Raw genomic sequence first — 21,545 nt, 5'->3', positions numbered from 1 at the left:
TTTTTCATTGCCATTAAATAGAAATAGAGAATGGGTTTTGTGGGGAGACATAGATGGAGTTCTAAAGATTTAATTTACTAAATTATAGGGAAATAGTATAATGAGCAGCTTTCCCAGAAATATGTAGACCTGAGTTGTCTATGACATTTGGTAAACTGTTTGACCACCTTGAGCCAACTATTTGAATTCTCTGGGCCTCTGTTTCTTCATTTGCAAAATAAAGGGGTCAGATTAGATGCTTGCCAGTGATTCTTTCAGGCCAAGAGTTCTATGATTCCTCCTATTGATTGACACCAAACCTTTATAATTTATCTTAGGAGCATAACAAAGAATTTGAATATCCTGATAGACAAATACTTCTTAGAATGAGGGTGGATGGAAAAGTGAAAAGTCCATTCTTTCAGACTAAAATAGCAAAAGTCTGTTCTACGAGTCATAATGTGACAGCCACGTGGGGGTATTGGTTACATGTTTAAATTCACAGACAACTGTGTTCAATCATGTCAGTAACTTTAAAGTAAATTTTTAGAATTTAAACCCATATACATGTTTTCCCTCCTGTGAAATAAGGATGTTGAGGAATACTAGACTAGTAAGTTAACTGAATGAATCTCAGCAGGCTTAATTAAATTATCATTTATCAAGGATTTTGTATGTACCTCAGAACAAAATTTAAAACTGCAGAGACTGTAATGCCGAAGAAACTGAGCAAGACAGAGATTAGAGACTAATTCAATAATTTATTAAATGGAGAGAAATGCTGGGACCAATGCATCCATGTTGATCCCAGGGCTAGACGAGACTATCATCTCAAAGAGTCTAGCCCCGAGTATTGGGGCAGCAAGCTTTTTATGGAATAACAAGAACAATGACATTACTGATATTCTAATGACATCTAAAATGGATAAACTTTTATCTTGTCAAACATTAAGGAATGTCTTATAAACCTTTATCTCAGACATTAAGAGGGGACAGTTATAACCTAAGGCAGAATAACTAAATAGGACAATTGGAGGAACTGGTCACCCCATTAAAAGGGAACTTTGGCATAACATTCCCCCCTTTTTCTCTTGGAACTATTCAAATCTTTGAATTACCTTCCTCTAGAAGGCCTTAGCACTATAATTTGAACAACCCTATGTGAAGTAAGTAAAAATCAAAATAAAGCTAGACCAATGCAAGGACTTATGGCAAGGTCAAGTCTCTCCCTGATAACCCCAGAATTAATCAGCAATACACAAAGTTCCTTATTTCAATTATTTCTGACAAGCAATTGTCAGATCCTTTGCAGTTGGGGAGCATATGGACAGCTATGGTCATTTGTGCATGACTCGGCTCTGCTTATGGAGAGCAGCAGGCTCAAGGCAGTTTTGTTGCCCATTCAGAGGGGCAGCCGGCTCCAGGGGAGGAGGGTGAGGCTTGGAGCAGCTCAACCTTCCTGCCCAAAGGAACAAATAGGGCTGCCACTAGAATACAGATTTCTGAGCAGATTATGCACAGTTAGAACAAGGCAGGCAACCCCAAACTTTTAGAGGCCTGGATATCAACAAGGTCCTTTTAAGTACGCTGAACTACTAATTAAAGACCTGGGGTAACAGGAGTGGAGAAACAGCTCAGAGAGACCGCCAGTTCCAAGACAGGTATCCAATTTCTGGTTGTTTCTAAAAAATAATCCCCCCAAAATAAGTTTGCAAGGGCATTTCCAACAGAATAAGGGATTTCCTAGTTAAAGCACAACCAGCAAATCATAGTCTAGTAAATTTAAGCAAGGAGTAAAGGACTTCCAATTAAATCTGAACTAGCAAGATACCAGTTTTCCCAATTTCCTATTTCTTCTCCTCCCTTTTTCTTTTTTTGGAAAGGAATTATCAAATGATCATCCCACATATAAATCATATACATATGCATATACATAACAGACTAAAAGTCCCTCAAACATAACAGCAATAGTTACACAAGTTTAACAATTTCCATTCCAATTCTTAAACACAGCACAGTAATACAGTGAAAATTCTAACAAGTCGACCACTTTCCCACTCCCCCCCATCAGTCCAAATTACATCAGGAAAAGTGGGCGATGCTGTCAATTGCTTCGTCATGCTGAACAGGGATGATGCTCAGTCCAGGAGGGGGATGGGTCTGTAGTGTGGTGAGCTGACAAACAAAGGTTTGATCTAGGTCCCAGAAGCAAGTCAGTATATCTAGAAATAAAAACAAATCTAACTAAAGAAAAGTTAGGACAGTCTGAGATAGAAAGACCGGTCCACAAGGACTGCTACAAGATATGGCTCCTCAGTAGTTAAAACCCTTAAAAAAAACTTGAATTTCCATACACAATATCTAGTAACCAATAGATGACCAGACCAAATACTTATTTGCTCAAGTATTTAGGATATAGTGATTACACATAACCAGATTGGAAACAGCAAGGTATGAGATAATTGTATTAACAATTTCTTATTGACCATTATAGAAATCAGTTACAGGAGGGAAAAAATGCAGTGCATATTAACTACAAACCCAAGATATTTTACCTCTAGTAACAAATCCTAAACAGATATTTACCATAACCTTATCAGTTTGCTGTTTTTAAAATGTCTGGAACAGTTTAGAGGAAGGGGGGAGAATAGAATTCCATGTGACTACCCTTCCCCCAACTCCACAAGGGTGGGGAGCGAAATCACTCCAGGCTAACTAGGTGCTCCCATAGCTAAAGTAGCAGCAGTGGGGGGTGAGTTTAAATCTTTACAAAAGATCCCTACCCCACCCAACATTTAAAGTAGCAGATATCAGTGGGTGGGTGGGGGAATCCCATAAAACCTACATGTCCAGCATAGCTGGATTAAAACATATAATCCATTTCTTTCTCATTTCCGGTAATAAAACAATATAGTTTCTTTCTCTCCTTCTGGCCCCATGTGGCCATTATTCCCAATGGACTTCTCCTAATGTCCATCTTGGCCATAGTTGAAACTTTCAGAAAAGTCCTTGCTACTTACTTTAGGTAAAATTAGAGGCATATGACCTCTTTCAGGCAAGTTAACAGAACTTCTTTAACAAGCTATTTATTGTTCCTTTAAGATCTTATACTTAAGGATAACCAATTCATTTCCCAAATTTAGAATCATCTTTAAATTCCTAATCAAATGTTTTCACCAGCTGGAGTTCAGTATTGAAATAACCAATTCCCAAATTTGATCATTGTTCTTAAATTTAACAGAGCTCTTAAGTTACTGAAACAGACAAATTACAAACAATTTCACAAAAATCACATAGAACACAGAGCACAACTAGACTGTCTAATAACATACAAGACTTACAGAACACTGATCACACTTAGACTGCACAATTACAACATTAAAGCCAAACCAAATGGCATTTTTAAAACTCCCAGTCTTTGTAGATAGCCCCCTGAGCATGCAAAAGCGGGAGGGGCCGGCATTACTCTAACACAGGATGACCCAAGCAGGGAAACTGAGTCCTGTTTTCAAATGTATATACTTCCCACTGGATGGAAGAAGTGGCATTGAGATGCAAAGGACAGGCCTTTGTCTCTGGAAAAGGGTTGGACAGAAAGAGTTTCCTCAAGAGTTTCATCTACTCCAGGAAAAGAGTTTTGAGGCAGCGGAGTGTCTAGATTGCAGACAAATAAAAACTTAGTTTTCCCAATCTTTGCAGCCTCCCTCTTATCTCTTTTTAGAGATAGAGCCGCAGCAATTCCTAAAGAATTGTGCCAGAGCTCCCAAGAGCTCCAAACAACGACTGCAGTCTTGATGACTGCAGTGTCCACCACAAGATAAGGAAAGAAAAAGTCTTTTACCTTGTCCAAAATTCCGTATTTCACACTCCAGTAGTGACCCCCGCGTCCAGTAGGCCACTCATCAACCAAGCAAATGGCACCCCCAAAAAGGGCACCCCAAGTGACAACCGCATCCGGTTATTCACTAATCAACCAAACCAACCGGTACCCCAAGAAAAGGGCACCCCAAAGGTGACAGGCGTACAACCGTGCAACTATGTCCGGTTAGTCACTAATTAACCAAACCAAACAAACAAAACAGGTCTTAAGACATAACCAGATGGTACCCCAAAAGGTACCCAGACAAACTTACTCTCCTGTGGCTGAAATGGGGTTGTCTACCATCAGGCTATTGTGGCTGGAAACTGCTCTCTTTCCAGGAGGCTCTGGAAAGAAATCCAGGAGGGCCGGACCTCTCCAGGCCAAGAATTCAGATTCGCAGCCGCCCTGCCCAAGGCAGAGACCCGAAAGTCTCATCTCTAATCCTGCTCATTTTCTACTTACCTCGCTGGGGGGCCCCCAAATGTAATGCCGAAGAAACGGAGCAAGACAGAGATTAGAGACTAATTCAATAATTTATTAAATGGAGAGAAATACTGGGACCAATGTATCCTTGTTGATCCCAGGGCTAGACTGTCATCTCAAAGAGTCTAGCCCTGAGTATTGGGGCAGCAAGCTTTTTATGGAATAACAAGAACAATGACATTACTGATGCTCTAATGACATCTGAAATGGATAAAACTTTATCTTATCAACCATTAAGGAATGTCTATAAAACCTTTATCTCAAACATTAAGAGGGGACCGTTATAACCTAAGGCAGAATAACTAAATAGGACAATTGGAGGAACTGGTTACCCCATTAAAAGGGAACTTTGGCATAACAAGACTTGATTTATATTACCATATTTTTTTTATAGCTGGGGCAGATGGTGATCAAAATGGACTTGATCATCCATCTGTTGAAGTGTCCTTGGATGAAAACTCAGGAATGCTGGTAGACGGATTTGAAAGAACATTTGATGGAAAACTAAAATGTCGATACTGCAACTATGCCAGCAAAGGAACAGCACGGCTCATTGAACATATTAGAATTCACACAGGTAATGAGGTAATTTCTTGGTGCGTATGTGTTGATACTTGCAATAGGTTAAAAATTAAGTATAATACAAGTTTTGTATTCATGAATAAATTCCCCTTTCTATCAGAAATGTCATATAAAATTGAGGTACAAATGAAAAACTATCAGTACCAAAGAGTTCCCTTTGGTAGAGAACGTATTTTTCAATAGACCTTCCTACCCCAGAGGGTAAATACTGCTCCTCCAATGTATACTAGCTCTCAGTGCCCAGCTCCCTGCTGCCTGCTTAGCATTTGCCTAGGGCTGCTTTATGCCATACTAATCATATATGGAGGTTTGTACTTTGAATTTGGTATTAATGTTTTTCTTGGCAATAGGATATGGCAAGTAGTAGTAGTGGGGAAATAGTCCTAGTTTTAGGAAACACATTCTTTAATAATTAGAGCTTTCTAAATTACAGCCTCATAGAATTTGACAATAAAAGATGTTATGACATTTTCTATGTATGATGTATTTATTATTTGGAAATAGAACAGTGGTTAAAGTGGATCTTGCCAATTATGTTAATTTTGAAGTAGAATTGTCTAATTATAAACACTGGATAAGAATGCCACTTATAATTAAGATTTTTAATGCAATTTTAAGATGTGCAAGCCTAGTTTAAGATATTACAGTTTAAAACTGCATTTTTTGGGGGGGTGGAGCGAGGTAATTGGGTTTAAGTTAACTTGCCCAAGGTCACACAGCTAATAACTGTTAAGTGTCTGAGGGTGCATTTGAATTTTGAAGTCCTTCTGACTTCAGAGTTCCATGCTCTATCCATTGCACCATCTAGCTGCCCCAACTTCACTGACTTGTGAAGTGACATATACACACACACATATATACATACATCTAATTCATTATGGTATAGATTATTTTACATATATTATGATGTAAAATATAACAGTAGCATCTCTGAAATTTAAGCCTTAGGTGTCAAGAGCAGAGAGATTACAGAATTTCCCAGGGTCTCAGAGTTAGGACCTGAAGGATCCTAAGGCTTTGATGTCACTCTCACAATCCATTATATGTCTACAGTTTGATAGGGGGAATATCAATATTAGTCACATACTGTGATTGTTCCACCATTTCTTCTTATCTGCAAGAGTACTGATTATGGCTAATAAAAGAAAATTTATAACAGTATGGTCTTTGATAGATTTGGATATCACAAATTTTGTGCTGATAAAAAGAATAATTTACTTTAGATTATGTATGTGTGGTGATGGGGAGAGGGATGATCTCTTTCTTCTTTGAATTTCTTGTAAACTAGAATGAACCTTATTTTTAGACTTATGACCTAGTTCATATTATAATTATTTGTGTTAAGTATCTTACTTCCTTTGCTCTCTGAAGGCATCTTATTTTTTAATTCTGTGATTACTTTCTTAGAATGAAGTTAATTTAAGTACATAGTAATGTTTAGGGTGGTATTCCAAATGTATCACTTTTCTGTGCTTATCAAGAAAAAGGTTTTCTACATTTTTAAATTCAGTGAATATAAATGATCATAAAATTTTCTACTAAATGTTCTTCTGTTACCATATCTTTTTAAAAAATTTTTATGGTGAAAAAATCTCATACTGTTTCTTTTACTTTTATAGGTGAAAAACCTCATAGATGTCATTTATGTCCATTTGCATCAGCTTATGAGCGTCATCTGGAAGCCCATATGCGGTCCCATACTGGTGAAAAACCATACAAATGTGAATTATGTTCTTTCCGCTGCAGCGATAGAAGTAATCTTTCCCATCATCGTAGGCGTAAACATAAAATGGTACCAATTAAAGGTACTAGGTCTTCCTTAAGCAGCAAGAAAATGTGGGGGGTTTTACAAAAGAAGACTAGCAATCTAGGGTATAGCAGAAGAGCACTTATCAATTTGAGTCCACCTTCCATGGTGGTTCAGAAACCAGACTACCTGAATGATTTTACCCATGAAATCCCAAATATCCAGACTGATACATTTGAAAGCATGGGAAAAACAACGCAGACTGGTGGCCTGCCAAGGGACCCACAAGAACTCATGGTTGACAACCCCTTAAATCAGTTATCTACTTTAGCAGGACAGTTATCTAGTTTGCCACCTGAGAATCAAAACCCAGCATCCCCTGATGTTGTTCCATGCCCTGATGAAAAGCCTTTTATGATTCAGCAGCCCACCACCCCGGCAGTCGTTTCTGCTGTATCAACAAGTATTCCTCAGAACTCATCTCCTACAAGTCCCGAACCTCGGCCATCACATAGTCAGAGGAACTATAGCCCTGTGGCAGGCCCGAGCAGTGAACGCAGCGCTCACACTAGTACTCCCAGCATAAGTAACAGCCAGCCCAGCACGCCAGCCCCAGCCCTGCCAGTTCAGGACCCTCAGCTTCTGCATCACTGCCAGCACTGTGACATGTACTTTGCAGACAATATCCTTTATACTATTCACATGGGATGTCATGGGTTTGAAAACCCTTTTCAGTGTAATATATGTGGATGCAAATGTAAAAACAAGTATGATTTTGCCTGTCATTTTGCAAGAGGGCAACATAACCAGCACTGATACAAAACAATCACATCATGCTATTTTTTTGGTCTTGCTTTTCTAAAATTTCATGTTTCTATCATCCTTAATGAGGTATCTACTAATTTAAAAGATCATATCTTACGTTTCTAAATTGTAAATTTGACAATGGAGACAAATTTTTCTTGTCTGGTCATTTATGTGTTAGTGATAAGGCTAGATAGGATTTCATTTAGTTTGAAGTCTTTTTTTTCTTTGTTGACTAGATAAGAATTGGCGTACAATTATAACTTATGAGCCTTCATTTAATTTTCCTACCTTTAACACTCATAAGTAATTTATAATGCTCATTCAGTTGTCTTAGTACTTCCATCCATGTTATTTCAGCTTGTAGAGGTGATTTCGTACCTTGTAACTTCTACCATGTTCTAAAATGGTGAATTAAAAAATATATATGTTAAACCAAACCACTTAAATATTTAGTGTGAGGGTTGTTTTAAAATGACTTTTGATAACTATATTCCCATGTTTTGAATTCAAGCAGTTGTATCAGTTATAAACTAACAATGGCTTTAACTCACTTCAGTTTAGGAAATTGCCTTTTTGCCAAGGGGGAAAAAATGATACACAGTTTCTGATGTTAAAATAAAAATTTGTTATGAAAAAAATTCAAATACCTTTTTCTTGAAAAGAAAAAAAGCCTAGAATCTAAAATTAGTTTGAAAATATATTGTTCACTTCCATGACATAAAATAAATAAAATTTCATATTTGTATCTTTTTTTACTCTGTTTTGGCATGGGTGAAAAGGTGGTGTCCAATTTCCATTGCAACGACACTATTGCACTTTCAGTCTTTTGAAAAAAAAAAAAAAAAAAGAGTTAAGCAAAGTAAATATCTCTTGGAATAATGGTATCTACTGTTTCACAGAAGTGTCCCTGAAAATGTCTTTTTCTTTAACTTTGTACTTTTTTTTCATTTTAATTTTTTTCTGGTGTCATAGGCATCAGACAAACTAGATAACTAATAGGTATTCCAATTTCCTTCTAATAATTTGATTACCAAAGACGAACATCAGAATGTCATCCTATACAATTACTTTTTTTTTAGTCCTGGAAAATATTCTTCAAAAGGTTTGGGATTTTCTGCTCTTCCTTCTGTCCCTTCCTTACCTGACAATCTTTTCTGAGAAAGCTACAGAAACTTGGATATATATAAACAAAATTTAATTTGAAAAAGTAATGTAACATAAGTCACAAGAGTAAACCTATTCAAAACAAGCCTTAAACTCTTGTGTAAACTAGTTTAGTGCCAATATTTTCTTTGGATTCAAACTGTCATGCTCATTTGCAGACATGCCAAAACAGTAAATAAGAATAATGATGATGATGATGATAATTGTATATAGTTATACATCTATGAAGGGCATTTATATCAGTTCAATGATAAAGAATGGAAGCATAACTATAGGGAGAAATTTTCCTAAATGTGACATTAGATACTTTATAGATTATAAGTACCACTTAAATATAGAATGAATTCACTATGAAGAGAAGGCAACTTTTTTTTCCCAAGACTATAATTAAAAAAACAATTAGGTTGGTTAAACAATTACTGATAATTTTTAAATGTAGCTTGGATCTGAAAATAGTACTGCATAGTCTTACATAGAAAATCTTAATTTTTAAAGTATATTTATTAGCCAAAAAGGACCTCTAACAAATAATAAAGCTCCCCCAATTGTGTAAAGCTAATGGACTCTCCAGTTCCCACTGAGGTGGGAATGCTGGAAAGCCATTAAAATATGCTTTTGTGTTTAGCATAAATTATAAATTCATCTTGATCAAAGTATTTCAGTATATTGAATTTAAAACTATCTCCCCAAAACAATTATAAGTTTCTCTTCCTCATAAAATTTAAAGGTATAAGCCTCAGAAACAAATAATTCTATTTTGCAGTATTACTTATTTTATTTGAAAATCATTCTTACAGTAGGAATCTAACTATAAGATTTGGTACTTTATTTTATTGTGGGAGGAAAGAAATATAATTATTTGAAACATTTTGAATTTTAAAAAAATACACTCCTGTATAGCCCAAAATATAAAATGGAATTTTTAACTTTTAAAAACTTGCTTGTGAAATACAGAATATATATTGTTGTCTGTGCCAAACAATGACTTGAATGTTTTTCTGACAACTAAAAGTGGATTTTTTTATGTACATTTAAAAATTAAATATATAGAGGATAGTTTTCCAGTTCTAAATAAAAAAATATATGTAAATACAAATATTTGCTATAACCTAAAATAAAGAGCACAATTGGTATTCCAAAGTCATTATCTGCTTACAAGCTAAATTTAATTCTCAGTATGCTGAAATGCACTAAATTGTTAAAGGTCAATCTATGAAATTTTTTCGTATTTTAAAATTTAGGAATTTATTTAAATTATTTGAAAGAATGTTAATTCCTACACTTAAGTATTAAACACATATTTTTGCCCCCTTTATTTTTAGTCAAACATTTTATAAATAAAATTTGTTGGAAAAAGTTTAACATGCACTATTTATAGTACTTTATTGTTAACAGACATTTTAATATTCTGAGACTAAATTTATTTTTGTTCAATGAACATAATAACAAACACTTTAGATTTAAAGTTGATAACTTATTTCCACTAACATTTTTTTTAAGAAACTGTGAAGATTGACAGGGAAAAATGTTAGTTGACTTTACAAATGGAGTGTAAAAATACGGCTTCTTGAAATTCAAGTAAAAACTGGCAAAAACAAGTAAAATAATAATCCCATTATTATGGATATTAATTCATAAAAATAGGGATAATCCCATAGGATATTTTCCACCATTGTTTCAATACAGAAATAGATGTGTTGCCATAAAAGTGCAGGATTTATATGACACAGGGAATGTTAAATTACGAAGAAATTTTCATTCAGGCCTCATGACAAATTCAGGTTCTGAGAAAAATGTATAACTAATGTCCTATTACAAAAAAAAAAAAAAAATTCCCTCCTAAATATTTTTTTATTGGTCAGTTTTAAGAGTCTATATGCATTGTGTTCACTTTTGTTAATGTGTATTTCAATGTAAAGAGCATATTTTGTATTCAAAAGATGAAACGAGTTATGGATGTAAGATACATTATATTGTGCAGCGATTACAGAAGAATTTAATGCTGAATAACTCAACTTTAGTGCAGTTCATGTTGTGAAGCTTTGCTTTTGTAAAATATGAATAAAAAACCACTTTCTAATGACTAATATCCTTTTTAAAAGATCTATAACCCAATTTATATTTTGTTAATTGAACTTGAATATAGCAAATCAGCAAAAGCAACTTTACTAAGCAACAATGTAGCAAAAATACTGTTCTGATGTCTGCAGAGCACTTTAAACATTGTTTTATTTGATTCCCACGTTAAATCCTTTGAGAAAGAGTCATTTTGCAGATGAAGAAACCAAGGCTTAGAGAGGTAAATGAATTGTTCATGGTCACACAGTATTGAAGGCAAGAGTCAATCAATAAACATTTATGAAGTGTCCTAGGTGCCAGACACTGTTAAGTCCCAAGAATACAAAGAAAAAAGATTGTCCCTCCCCTGAAGGAGCTCACAATCTAATTCAAACTTGGGTTTCTCCATATTTCGAACCTAAAACCCTTTCCACTAAACCACATTGCCTCAAAGCAACCTCAACCTAAGTTTATGGGTAAGCAGATCATTCTGGCTCTTCTCTCCCTCAGTACTAGCCTAATGCTGAAAGAATCAAGAACCCATTGCAATTCTTAAACATTTATCTTCCCTTTATGTTTATTATCTTCCTCCACCTCATCTCTACTTTAATCTGGGCAATTTGGGGACCAATCAGCATCAGAGACAAACATTCTCACTAATTTCCTAGCTAAATTTTGTTTATGTCTCCTAATTTTATGCATCTCTCTTCAGCTCTTTATCCTGGGTTGCTTTCCTACAATAGAGCATTGTGGTACTCCCAAACCTCTGTTGCTTGGCCACGCTCACTGAAAAGCACATGATACACTTTAAATAATTATTTTCCTTTCTTGGCATGCTGATCTTTTAGGATAGTGTTCTTTTACTAGATATATGCTGACCTGCTTGGCTAATAATTCATTTTAAACTGTTGATCTTTAACTAGTTTGTGAATGTTTGCTTGAAAAAATGATCCATCCACAATGCAAATCAATTTAATACTCATTTGGAATGTATTTCTGCACAATATTATCTCTCTCATAATGAAATAAGCGAATGACATCTGAAATGCTATTTTGATGAAAGCATGAAATTCTTTTACTATTTCCTTGTCGTAAATCTTCCAAAAAATCTGCCTTGAGCTTGTTAAGTTCTTCTGCTAGAAGTTTCAGCTTGTAGGCAATCACTTTTTCATCTAAAAGAAAAATACAATCTTAAGCAATTTAACAAATTAAACAAATATAGCCTATTTCTATATTGCCAGAACTCGGGGGGGGGGGGGGGGGGGGAGAGGAGTGAAGTAATTATTTGGAATAGAATAATGATCACTTGTTGGGCAGATATGGAGACAGAGACAAAAATGTGATAGTGACACAGGCCTATTAACTGAAATTATTCAAACAAAAGACATTTGTTTAAATAAGAGAGTCCATAAATTTACTCTTACTAATGAAATAATGCTAGACAAAAGAAATCCTTATTTTGATAAATAATTCAAACAGGTGAGTCATCTTATTGGTATAAAATGTAGTAATGAACAAGAAATTCCCATTTGGGAGACAATTTCTAGAAAAACATCACCCAAAGGTAATCAGTGATAAAGATAATCTGACCAGTGTTGTTCTGTTGTGGCCTGAGCCCATAAAGTCGCCTGGAAAACTTATTTTGGTACCCAATTTGTTATACTCTTTTTTTGGTACAATTTCATGTTCAATTTAGAAACAACAAAAAAAAAAATGTAAATACCAATAAAAGTGCCCATAAATTAAACATGATTTTACCTTTTCTGTTTCACTCTGCTATACATTTTCCTACATAATAGGGCATTTAATTTGGCGTTGTTTTATTTTGTAAGCCAAACCAGCAAAATAGTACTTCACTTTTTTTAATGTGTTGCTCAAAAATGTATGCTACATTATATAAGATGAATTAAGTTTACATATGGCGTTCTCTAAGGGAATTTTATGAAAAATGATTTTTCTAAAACATCACTACCCCCAATTTAATCTGTCAGATTCTGTATGGAGAACTTATGGAACAGCATAGACAAAAATCTCAGAGAATGAAAAGACATTGATGGATTATAAATTATGTGTGGAAGACCCACATTAAAAAGATCAGAGGTTCTTTGGAGTAATTTATATTTCAAATTCATAGTTCTATGACATAGTGTTTGAGGCCTGCATTAGTATTTTGCAATTCTGCAATTTAAAGCTCTAGCTAGAATTCGTTTTGGAGATGCTATCAGAATGAAATTGAAAAGTCAAAATTTATATTAAAACATTTTAGTTGGCTGATTTATTTTAATCTTACATGTTAAAAGAGCTAATATATGTCTATATCTATATATTTATATACCTTTGGCTTTCTTCATTGTCTGAGAGATAATTCTTCTGAATTGCTGATCAGCTTGATGAAGAGTATTAGTTGAACAAATAATTCGATCAGTTTCCTATATAATATAAATAATATTGCTATATTAATTCATTCAACAAACATTTAAATGCCACCTGTGTGCTATACACTATAATATACAATCCAAGTTTGATTAGGCATTCATTAAATCCTGCTCATAATCAACGAATTTGCCCCAATATAATTTTTAAGAATCAAAATAAACCAGGAATGAAAAATTTCTATAAATACATATACAACATGGGCAATGCAGTTACTCCTGGGTCACTACTTTCAACCCAGGATGTCAATATTTGTTCTATCTAGACTTGGAGAGAGAATGGTGGGGCCCAAAGAATGTAATAAAGTTCAAGGTAAGTAGTTTTGGGAGTCATTTAGATATTGCAAAATAAGCTAAGCTGTAAATTATGATCCTGAATGCATTCTTATAAAATGACTATTGTAAATGAATATTTAAAAATACTATATGAATAAATACTTTTTTATTTAATATTTGATGTCAACCTTTTATTTACAGTTCATCAATACAAACTGGCACAAATCATCACTAAATAAAAGAGCACTGCTTCAAATCAAAACTAAATTGTATAAAGGAAGAATTACCTTTTGTTCTACATTTTCTTCAAAATATCGTATTGGATTTTTCAAAGCAGTAATCAGTAAATCAATCACTTCTACGCTGTAAAGGAATTTACTATTAAAAAAAAACATACTGTTTAAAAACTAATTGATGACAATAAAGTTCAATTTTAGGGAAAAAAGTTGTAGCCCAAGCTTCTACAACTAATGTTTTATAACTTTCTTAAATAAAGACCCAAAATATGGACTCTCAAGAGTCATGAAACCATTTTTTTTAAAAAAATTAGAAGCATTTTAAATCAAAAAGTCTTTAAAACTTCAATTTTGGCATCAAAAAACTGTTAAGTACCTACTAAGGCATGAAACACTTAAATAATGCTGCTCAGTTCGCATAACATATATTGATTGATATGAATTAAGTACCTTCCAGTTACATAACACTTGTATAGATGACTCCATGTTCTTACTCTTAATAAAAAAAAAAAAAAAGGCAAAAACATCTGTCTCCTTTATTTCCAGAGATGAGGTATGTGTTATCATCTTTTAGTGGAGGGGAGAAGTGGGCTGGCTATAGAATTTTTTTATCAACAGATAAACTTGAGGTATCCTTGATGCTGAAGATAGAATAGGTAATTCTGTATTTCATTCAACCTAGAGAGAGAAACCTCCAAATGGGAAGATCTTGGAAGTCACCTAGGCTAACTCTCATAATCTGACAGAAGAAACTGAAGGATGAAGTATCTTGCCTGAAGATACAATGATGGAGTAGAAAAGGCAGGACTAGGACCCAGGTCTCTTGATTCCTAGCATAAGTGTTCTTTCTACCACATGATATTCCACTTCTAGCACAGCCTGTTTTACTGAACAAGGAAATCCAAATGTTCCACCCACCTAGCAGGTGAACAAGCACAAATACTGCCTAGCAGTATAATGGTTCAGGTTTCTGAGACAGCTGATAAATTGGTATGTCAAGGTTATATGGACTCATAGATTTAACTAAGGATCAGAGTTAAGAGCTGGGGTAAGGACTACAAATTGACAAGGCATAATGGATAGAATAGTAGGCCTGGCAGTAGGAGGGTGTCAGTTCAATTCCAGCCTCGGGCACTTATTAGTTATGTGCCTGAGCAAGTCACTTACTCTGTTTGCCTCAATTTCCCCATCTATGGAATGGGGATACTAGCACCTACTTCCCAACATTGTTGTGAGGATCAAATAACTGAAAACATTTAGCACAGTGCCTTATAGTATAATATGACATAATAAGCTCTTTGTAAAAGTTATTGTTGATGATTTTGTTATTTTTCCCTGCTTTTAGTAAAGAATATCTATCTCAAATATCCTCAAGTGGCTGGGGATGACTACTTTGGCATACCACAGGATCCCTGAATATGAACTAAACAAAATTTATGTATTTTTTCTGGGAAGAGGCAACCAGTTAATTCTGCTGAAATTATTGAAATCATATTAATAATTTGAATATATGTCACAATTTCCCCATCTTCCCCAATCTAGTTTGTGTAAAATCTGAACTTATACCTAACATTATTTTTCTGTGCACATTACATAACTATATGCTATGCACACAACACACACACACATACTTTTTTTTTTCTTCGAAAGATATCTCATTTTAGGAGAATGAATATAGTTACCAAAAATTAAATAAATCTCTTCACCATGTGACCCAGGGGGCCTGTCACCTAACTTCTCAAACTGATTTCCTTATCATAAAATGTGGTCAATAACAGCACCTACCTTACAAGGTTATGAAGACCAAATGAGATGATATATAGACAAGGCCTTTAAAAACCTTAAAATGCTCCATAAATGCTATTACCATTATATTTGTTATCAGCATCACTGCTACCTAATTTTAACTACCCCTATGAATACATAACAACCTTTACAAAAAACAGGTTCTCACTTCTAGTTTACTTATTTAGTCATATCCATGCAGTTTTCTTGACAAAGATAGTAGACATGTTTGTGATTTCCTTCTGCAGTGTTTCCCCATTTACAAGAGAGAAACTAATACAAATGTCACAGAGTTAGTAAATACTTGAGTCTAGAGTTGAACTCATCTTTCTGATGTTAAGCCCAAGGCTCTATCAACTAGTCACTCAGCAGTCCCTTAGATTGTTTCAAATCTCCTTTTCCACCAGCCATTCATTACTCATCCAGGGAAATCTGGCTTCTACCCACTGTTCTGTGACAATACTCTCCTCAAGGTCTCCCAATGATCAGATCTTAATTGCCAGACCCAATGGTCTGTTAATTTTCATTCCCTACCTTTGACCTTTGATGAGTACACCTTCTTTATGTTCTCAGCTCCTTTGATTTCTCTAACTGTTCCCTCTCAGGTTTTTTCCAATCTGCACAACAACTCCATTTGTCTTCACTTTTATCATCTTTCTTCCCCTTCCCTATGGATGGATGTATCCGATACTCTCTCCTTAGTCACCTTCTCTTTCTTAACTCTCTGCTTTAGTGATCACCTTCTTAATCACATGACATCCAAACACATATACCCCTGGCACACCCACATATATCTCCAGCTCTGATCTACTGCCTTAATTCCAAATCTATAATTTAAATAAATTACTAGACAACTTTACCAGACAATGCAAATTAACATGTCCACAAATAAACTCCTTGTTTACCCAGAATGTATCTCTTTCCTCAACTTCCCTATATATATATATATGTGTGTATATATATATATATATATATTTATATTTATATATATATATATATTTATATATATATATATATATTTTTTTTTTTTGGCACCAAAATTTTCCTACTTATACAGGCTTGAAATTTCAGTCATCTTTAGCTTTTTTCTCTCATCTCCAACGAACTAAGTCTTATTTATATTCTATCAATCGACTGACATTTATCTCGTGAATTAAGTTTTATAATGTTCTTGACAAACACATCTCATTTGCCTCTCATGACAAATATACTACGTATATTATCTCCATCTTACTAATGAGGAAACTAAGTGAGATTCAGTGACTTGTTGATGGTCACCTAGCTTTCATTTACCTCTTTGGTGTATCTCCCATGTCTTCTGCATGCACACTGACACCAGTATCCTTCAGGTCTTTGTTACCTCTCACTGGTATTTCTAGAAATCAACTCCAAACCATCTCTTTGCCTCTGGTCTCTTCCCTCTCCAATGTTTTCCCAGAACTTTCACAATTTCCCTGATGCCATGAGCCCTTTCAAAACTCTTCTCTGGGGGCAGCTGGATGGCACAGTGGATAGAGCACCAGCCCTGAAGTCAGGAGGACCTGAGTTCAAATATGATCTGACACTTCCTAGTTATGTGACTCTGGGCAAGTCACAACCACAATTGCCTCAGGAAAAACAAACCAAAAAAAAACTCTTCCCTGACTCTTTGTAGTGAATAAAATACACATTCTGATTCTGGTTTTGCCAGTTCTGCTTTACCTTCCTCTCTTGGATATACTTCTACATTTTGTCCTGCTCTCTTCTCCACCCAATACAACAATATAGAGTAGGATGTCAAGCAAATAGAAGTGGATTCCTATGAGCAATACAGTGTCTGAAAACCACAACTGAACATTATATTACAGCGTATTTTTGTTTTGTTAAACATTTCCCAATTACATTGAATCGAGTTCCCTCCTTGACATTTCTGCTATAGGGTACCGTTATGCCTCAAACAAATCAGTGCCTGATGAAATAATTCTCTTCTTTTAAGGTTGCATATGCCCCTTCTTCAACTGAAACCTTTCCAACTCCCTTTCCTGATGAAAGGGGTACTTTCCCTTTTCATATTTCTTGTATCACTGTCTAGACCCTCATATTCTAACTTATTTGCATGTCTTATCTTCTCTATTAAGTTGCATTTTCTACCCAAGAGGTACATAAATGCTTATTTAATGAATTAACTGGGTGGAAGGGAGAAGTATTTTACAATGCTAATAGTGAAGGGCTGCAGTTGCAGGAAGCACATAATTATCACAATGCTTGAATGCATGAATATGAAACCCTCTAACTTTCTTGTAATCAGTTTAAGAATAAAGATTTTAGGCAGAATTCTAAATGAACTGGTATCTACTCCACTATTTGTTGCAAATCCTTTTATAGGCAGTCACTGTAGAATGTCTCCAGGTTGCATTTAGAGATATAATATCTAATAATATATTCTAGCAAAAGTCTTGACCATCAGAACATACTTGTCATCTGAACAAGGTCCTGTACTCCTAACAGTGAGGCTGTTGTGTTCCCATGCATTTTTCTGAATATTTGGAGATTCTATCTTTCTTGCCATCAGCTGTATGGTGTCATCAGGTACTGGTTTACTTCTCTGCCGATTCCTTTCTAGACAGGACTCAATTGGACAATCTAAAAATAATTGGCAAAAGCCTGAGGAATCTAAAGATTTAAAAGAAAAATATTCATAAGTAAATGTTTTGAAATCAAGAGATTATGATGTATAATGTTTTAAAAATGTAGGCAGTAACTATAAGATTTGAAAATTTATCTCACTTTCAAAGAAGTCAATACCTCCAGCTCTGATCTCTAGAATTTAACAAACTTCTTAAGCAAACTAAAGCACTGCCAGAGATGAGGGAATTCAATATAATGCCTGATATTACCATCATTTTCTTATAAGCTAATATTCATATTGAATTTTCAGGTTTGCAAAGTGCTTTACATATGTTATCTCATTTGAGCTTCAGCTATTATTAAAACCATTTTACAGAAGAGGAAATTGAGGCTGAGTTTAAATGAATTGCTCAGGAAGTATCCCTGGTAGATTTTGAACTCAAGTCTTCCTGATTCCAAGCTCAGCACTTTGCCTACTGCATCATTTAGTGACCAGGAAACAAGAAAAAGTACAGTAAATTACATTTTCTAGCCAGTTGGTAGACTTCATATCTCATGCTCTGGTAATAAAAATTGTCATCCAAGATTAGATAGAAAGGTTGCGACGGAGCTGCATGGGTTAAACTGTAACCCTGAGTCTTTCCTGTTCCGGAAGCTATAATAAGACTTTGATTTTTCAAACAGTGGACAAAACTTTCCCACATGACTTCGGTCCTCAAGGCTGGGGCAGATAATTTGCATCCATTAACGATGGCCATCAAGAAATGTTCAAGGTATGTCAAAAGTTCATGTCGGAATGATTTCCACTGGGATGGCTACAAAAGATAAAACATATGACGTTCAATAGTAGGTGATGAACTTTAAAGTGGGTCATAATAGGCAAAAAAATACCAAGCTCCAAGAAATACATTCTTTAAAGCCACTGTTCTCAGGCAAGAGACAGACTCTTCAAAATGAATAATAGCACTGTGGTGAGAGAGTCTAGGAGGGATTACGCAAATACAATGAATTTTGTATGCTTAAAATACTCTTCAGATTGAAAAAAAAAAATCTAAGAGAATTGGCGTTCACAAAAAAAGATGGGGAAAAACATAGGGTTAATTAAGAAAAACTCATTCTAAGACTGGCCCACTGCGCAAAACTATTTCACAAAGCTTGGGAGCAGAGTGGTAAGAGAAGGGACAATACCTTCAGAATCCAATTCTCCCTGTGCAACAAGAAAACTGTTCGGTTCTGCGCACATACATTGTATCTAGGATATATTAGGACATATTCAACATATGCTTGCCATCTAGGGGAGGGGGTGGAGGGTGGGAGGGAAAATCGGAACAGAAGTGAGTGCAAGGGATAATGGTGTAAAAAATTACCCTGGCATAGGTTATGTCAATAAAAAGTTATTAAATAAAAAAAAAAGAGGAAATAAAAGGAATAAAAAAAAAAGAGAGAGAGAGAGAGAGAGAGAGAGAAGGGACAAGTGGGCCCATCCCCACCGCAGTCCTTGCAAGGGTTGTGGGAACGCTAACATCTGGCCCTCTCCCGAGCACACCTGTGTACACTTCAGCTAATCCCATTCTCTCCTGCTAAACGATCAGGGGCCCGGCTTGTAAAGGACAAACAACAGAGAACCACATCGCACAAGGGAGGGACTCGGAAAAAAAGACTCGGGCTTCGGTCTGGGAAGGGCCACCTCTGAGGACCCAGGGCACCATCGTGCCCGCCCACCTCGGGCCCCAACAAACCAGCACCTGAGCGTTCTCGCCCGCGAGGAGCGCTTCTGGGATGACGTCATCGTACGTTACGACGGCTACGTCCCAGCCCTGCTTCCGCCTCAGCTGCTCGCTAAGAAAGCGAGAGAGAGTGGATTTGCCCGAGGCCGGCAGGCCGCAGAGAACGCAGCATCCCAAGCGAATCTGCCTCTCACTTCCGGCGTCCCCGGGGGGTTCTCCCCTCTTCATGCTCGCTAACCCGAGGGAAAGAACCCTGGCCAACGGGCTCCCGAGACGGCCCCTGGTGCACATGCGCAAGGCTGACGGCCGAGCGTTTCTCTGCGTAGAGTTTGATGGGCTAGGCCTTCCTCCAATCACAAGAAACGACGTCATTTTTCTCAATCCCCTCCCCCGCAAGCACTAACCACGCTAGTTCAGAGGTGCAGAGGGAAGCGGCAGCTTGTTTCCTCTAACTTTCCTTCCTCCTTTCCCAAAGGCTGGCTCTCCCTTCCATCTTTTTCCTTTACACTTGCCGAGCGCCAGCCGAGAATTCCTGCCTTCATTTCTCCCGGAAACGGGGGAGCTCTAACGGCTATGTGCCATTAATGTACGGAAGAGAAGGTGGAGCAGGCGCAGGGTGGCCTGCGCCCCCCGCTGTACGAACGGCTACGATTTATGACGATGAAACAAGAATCGGGAATACTCGGGTTCAAGTCCTGCGTGACCCTGGCTTCCGTTCTCTGCCTCAGTTTCCTCAGCCGTACAATGGGGATAGCACAAACCGCTCCTTTCAGGGTAGCTTGGTGTGACTCCAATGACAGCTGCCTAGCATTTAGCAAACACTAAATAGTGACCGTCACCGTCTTCTGAAAGGAGATGTTTGTGAAGCCCTTCGCAAACCTCGAAGCGATCGTGCGAGCCGTTCGCCAGAAAGCCTCTGGGCGCGTCCGTTCCCAGACACTTAAAGCAGGAAGAGCTTAATAAACGAGATCCACCGGCCTCTACACCCGAGGCTCCTCTGGCTTGAATAATGACTCCTTAGCACCAGCAGGGGGCGGGGTGGGACACAGTGCTTTGGGCGCCCCTGCAGCCGGCGGCCGCGTTCCGCCAGGGGGAGTTATTTATTTAGTTTTCCAGAACGTGTTCTTCGGCTATAAAAATCAAAATAAAAAAAGCGTATTTTCCAATTTCCAAAACACTTGCACGAAGGATTTATCCGCCTTAAAAAGGCCAAATTAAAAACTGGTTTCATGAAAGATTAACAACAGTCAATATTTCTTGACAAAATGATGTTATTTTGTAGGGTCCCACACCGGTGTATTGTGGTGCCAGATTTGGGGTCAGGAAGATTTGGGTTCAAAATCATTTCTTAGGCACTAAACTAAGTTATCTCTTCCCGCGCCCCGCCCCGCCCCCTCTCCTCAGATCTTTGCCCTAACCCTCCTGCAAACGTTCCTATCGTTTTATCTAACTCTAGATTACAGTCTCTGTCTGAATCCCTTCCTCCCTGGCGCGTTTAGTGCTTGTGAAGCTTGGGAAAGCTTAAGTTGTCACTCATACTGCAAGAGCAGGAAAGGACCCAGTATCTTCTGCCTCCTGCCTTCAGCATGGAGTTCACCAGCCTGTTAATCCGAGCTTATTTTATTTGTTTTTTAAGATTATCTCCTTCCCTACAAGGGCTACTACTTATGGGCTAGATCCCATTACTGATCTTCTCTTCTGACCTAGCCAGGTTAAAGAAATTCAGGCAACCCAGAGCGCTTCTCTCCCTCCCACTTCTAGTAGGGGTCTCTTATTGTTGCTGACGGGAAGAAGGGACCT

The 21,545-nt window shown here is 36.6% G+C and overlaps 2 protein-coding genes across 4 annotated transcripts in view; one reads left to right on the top strand and one right to left on the bottom strand.

Moving 5' to 3' along the window:
• Positions 1-10,800, top strand: part of IKZF5 (IKAROS family zinc finger 5) — a 48,059-nt gene extending 37,259 nt beyond the window's left edge. For both annotated transcript variants that reach the window (XM_031955998.1, XM_031955999.1), the window contains 2 exons: positions 4,719-4,901; positions 6,526-10,800. In XM_031955998.1, the coding sequence (XP_031811858.1) occupies positions 4,719-4,901; positions 6,526-7,469 (1,127 nt within the window). In that variant the 3' untranslated portion in view covers positions 7,470-10,800. The remainder of the gene's footprint in view (positions 1-4,718; positions 4,902-6,525) is intronic.
• Positions 10,801-11,521: 721 nt separating this feature from the next.
• PSTK (phosphoseryl-tRNA kinase) lies at positions 11,522-20,136 on the bottom strand. Of its 2 annotated transcripts, none has more exons than XM_012540653.3 (6): positions 19,764-20,136; positions 18,542-18,833; positions 17,865-18,063; positions 13,678-13,768; positions 13,018-13,111; positions 11,522-11,854 (listed from the first exon to the last, which is right to left on the bottom strand). In XM_012540653.3, the coding sequence occupies exons 1-6, from the start codon at positions 20,115-20,117 to the stop codon at positions 11,655-11,657; spliced, it is 1,230 nt and encodes a 409-aa protein (XP_012396107.1). In that variant the 5' UTR covers positions 20,118-20,136; the 3' UTR covers positions 11,522-11,654. The 2 variants fall into 2 exon arrangements, with proteins under 2 accessions (XP_012396107.1, XP_012396110.1); XM_012540656.3 differs by having other exon boundaries at positions 13,678-13,753.
• Positions 20,137-21,545: the final 1,409 nt, after the last annotated feature.

This window comes from Sarcophilus harrisii, chromosome 2 (genome assembly GCF_902635505.1).
Source record: "Sarcophilus harrisii chromosome 2, mSarHar1.11, whole genome shotgun sequence".
Classification (NCBI taxonomy): domain Eukaryota; kingdom Metazoa; phylum Chordata; class Mammalia; order Dasyuromorphia; family Dasyuridae; genus Sarcophilus; species Sarcophilus harrisii.
Note: the sequence above shows the minus strand (reverse complement) of the source record. Positions and strands in the feature narration are given on the sequence as shown.

Coding starts and splice junctions, on each gene's coding strand:
- PSTK (XM_012540653.3), bottom strand. CDS start 20,117: ATGACGTCGTTTCTTGTGATTGGAGGAAGGCCTAGCCCATCAAACTCT. Junction 18,834..19,763: donor TCGCGGGCGAGAACGCTCAG/GTGCTGGTTTGT, acceptor TATCTTTTGTAG/CCATCCCAGTGGAAATCATT. Junction 11,855..13,017: donor GACAATGAAGAAAGCCAAAG/GTATATAAATAT, acceptor TTTTTCTTTTAG/ATGAAAAAGTGATTGCCTAC.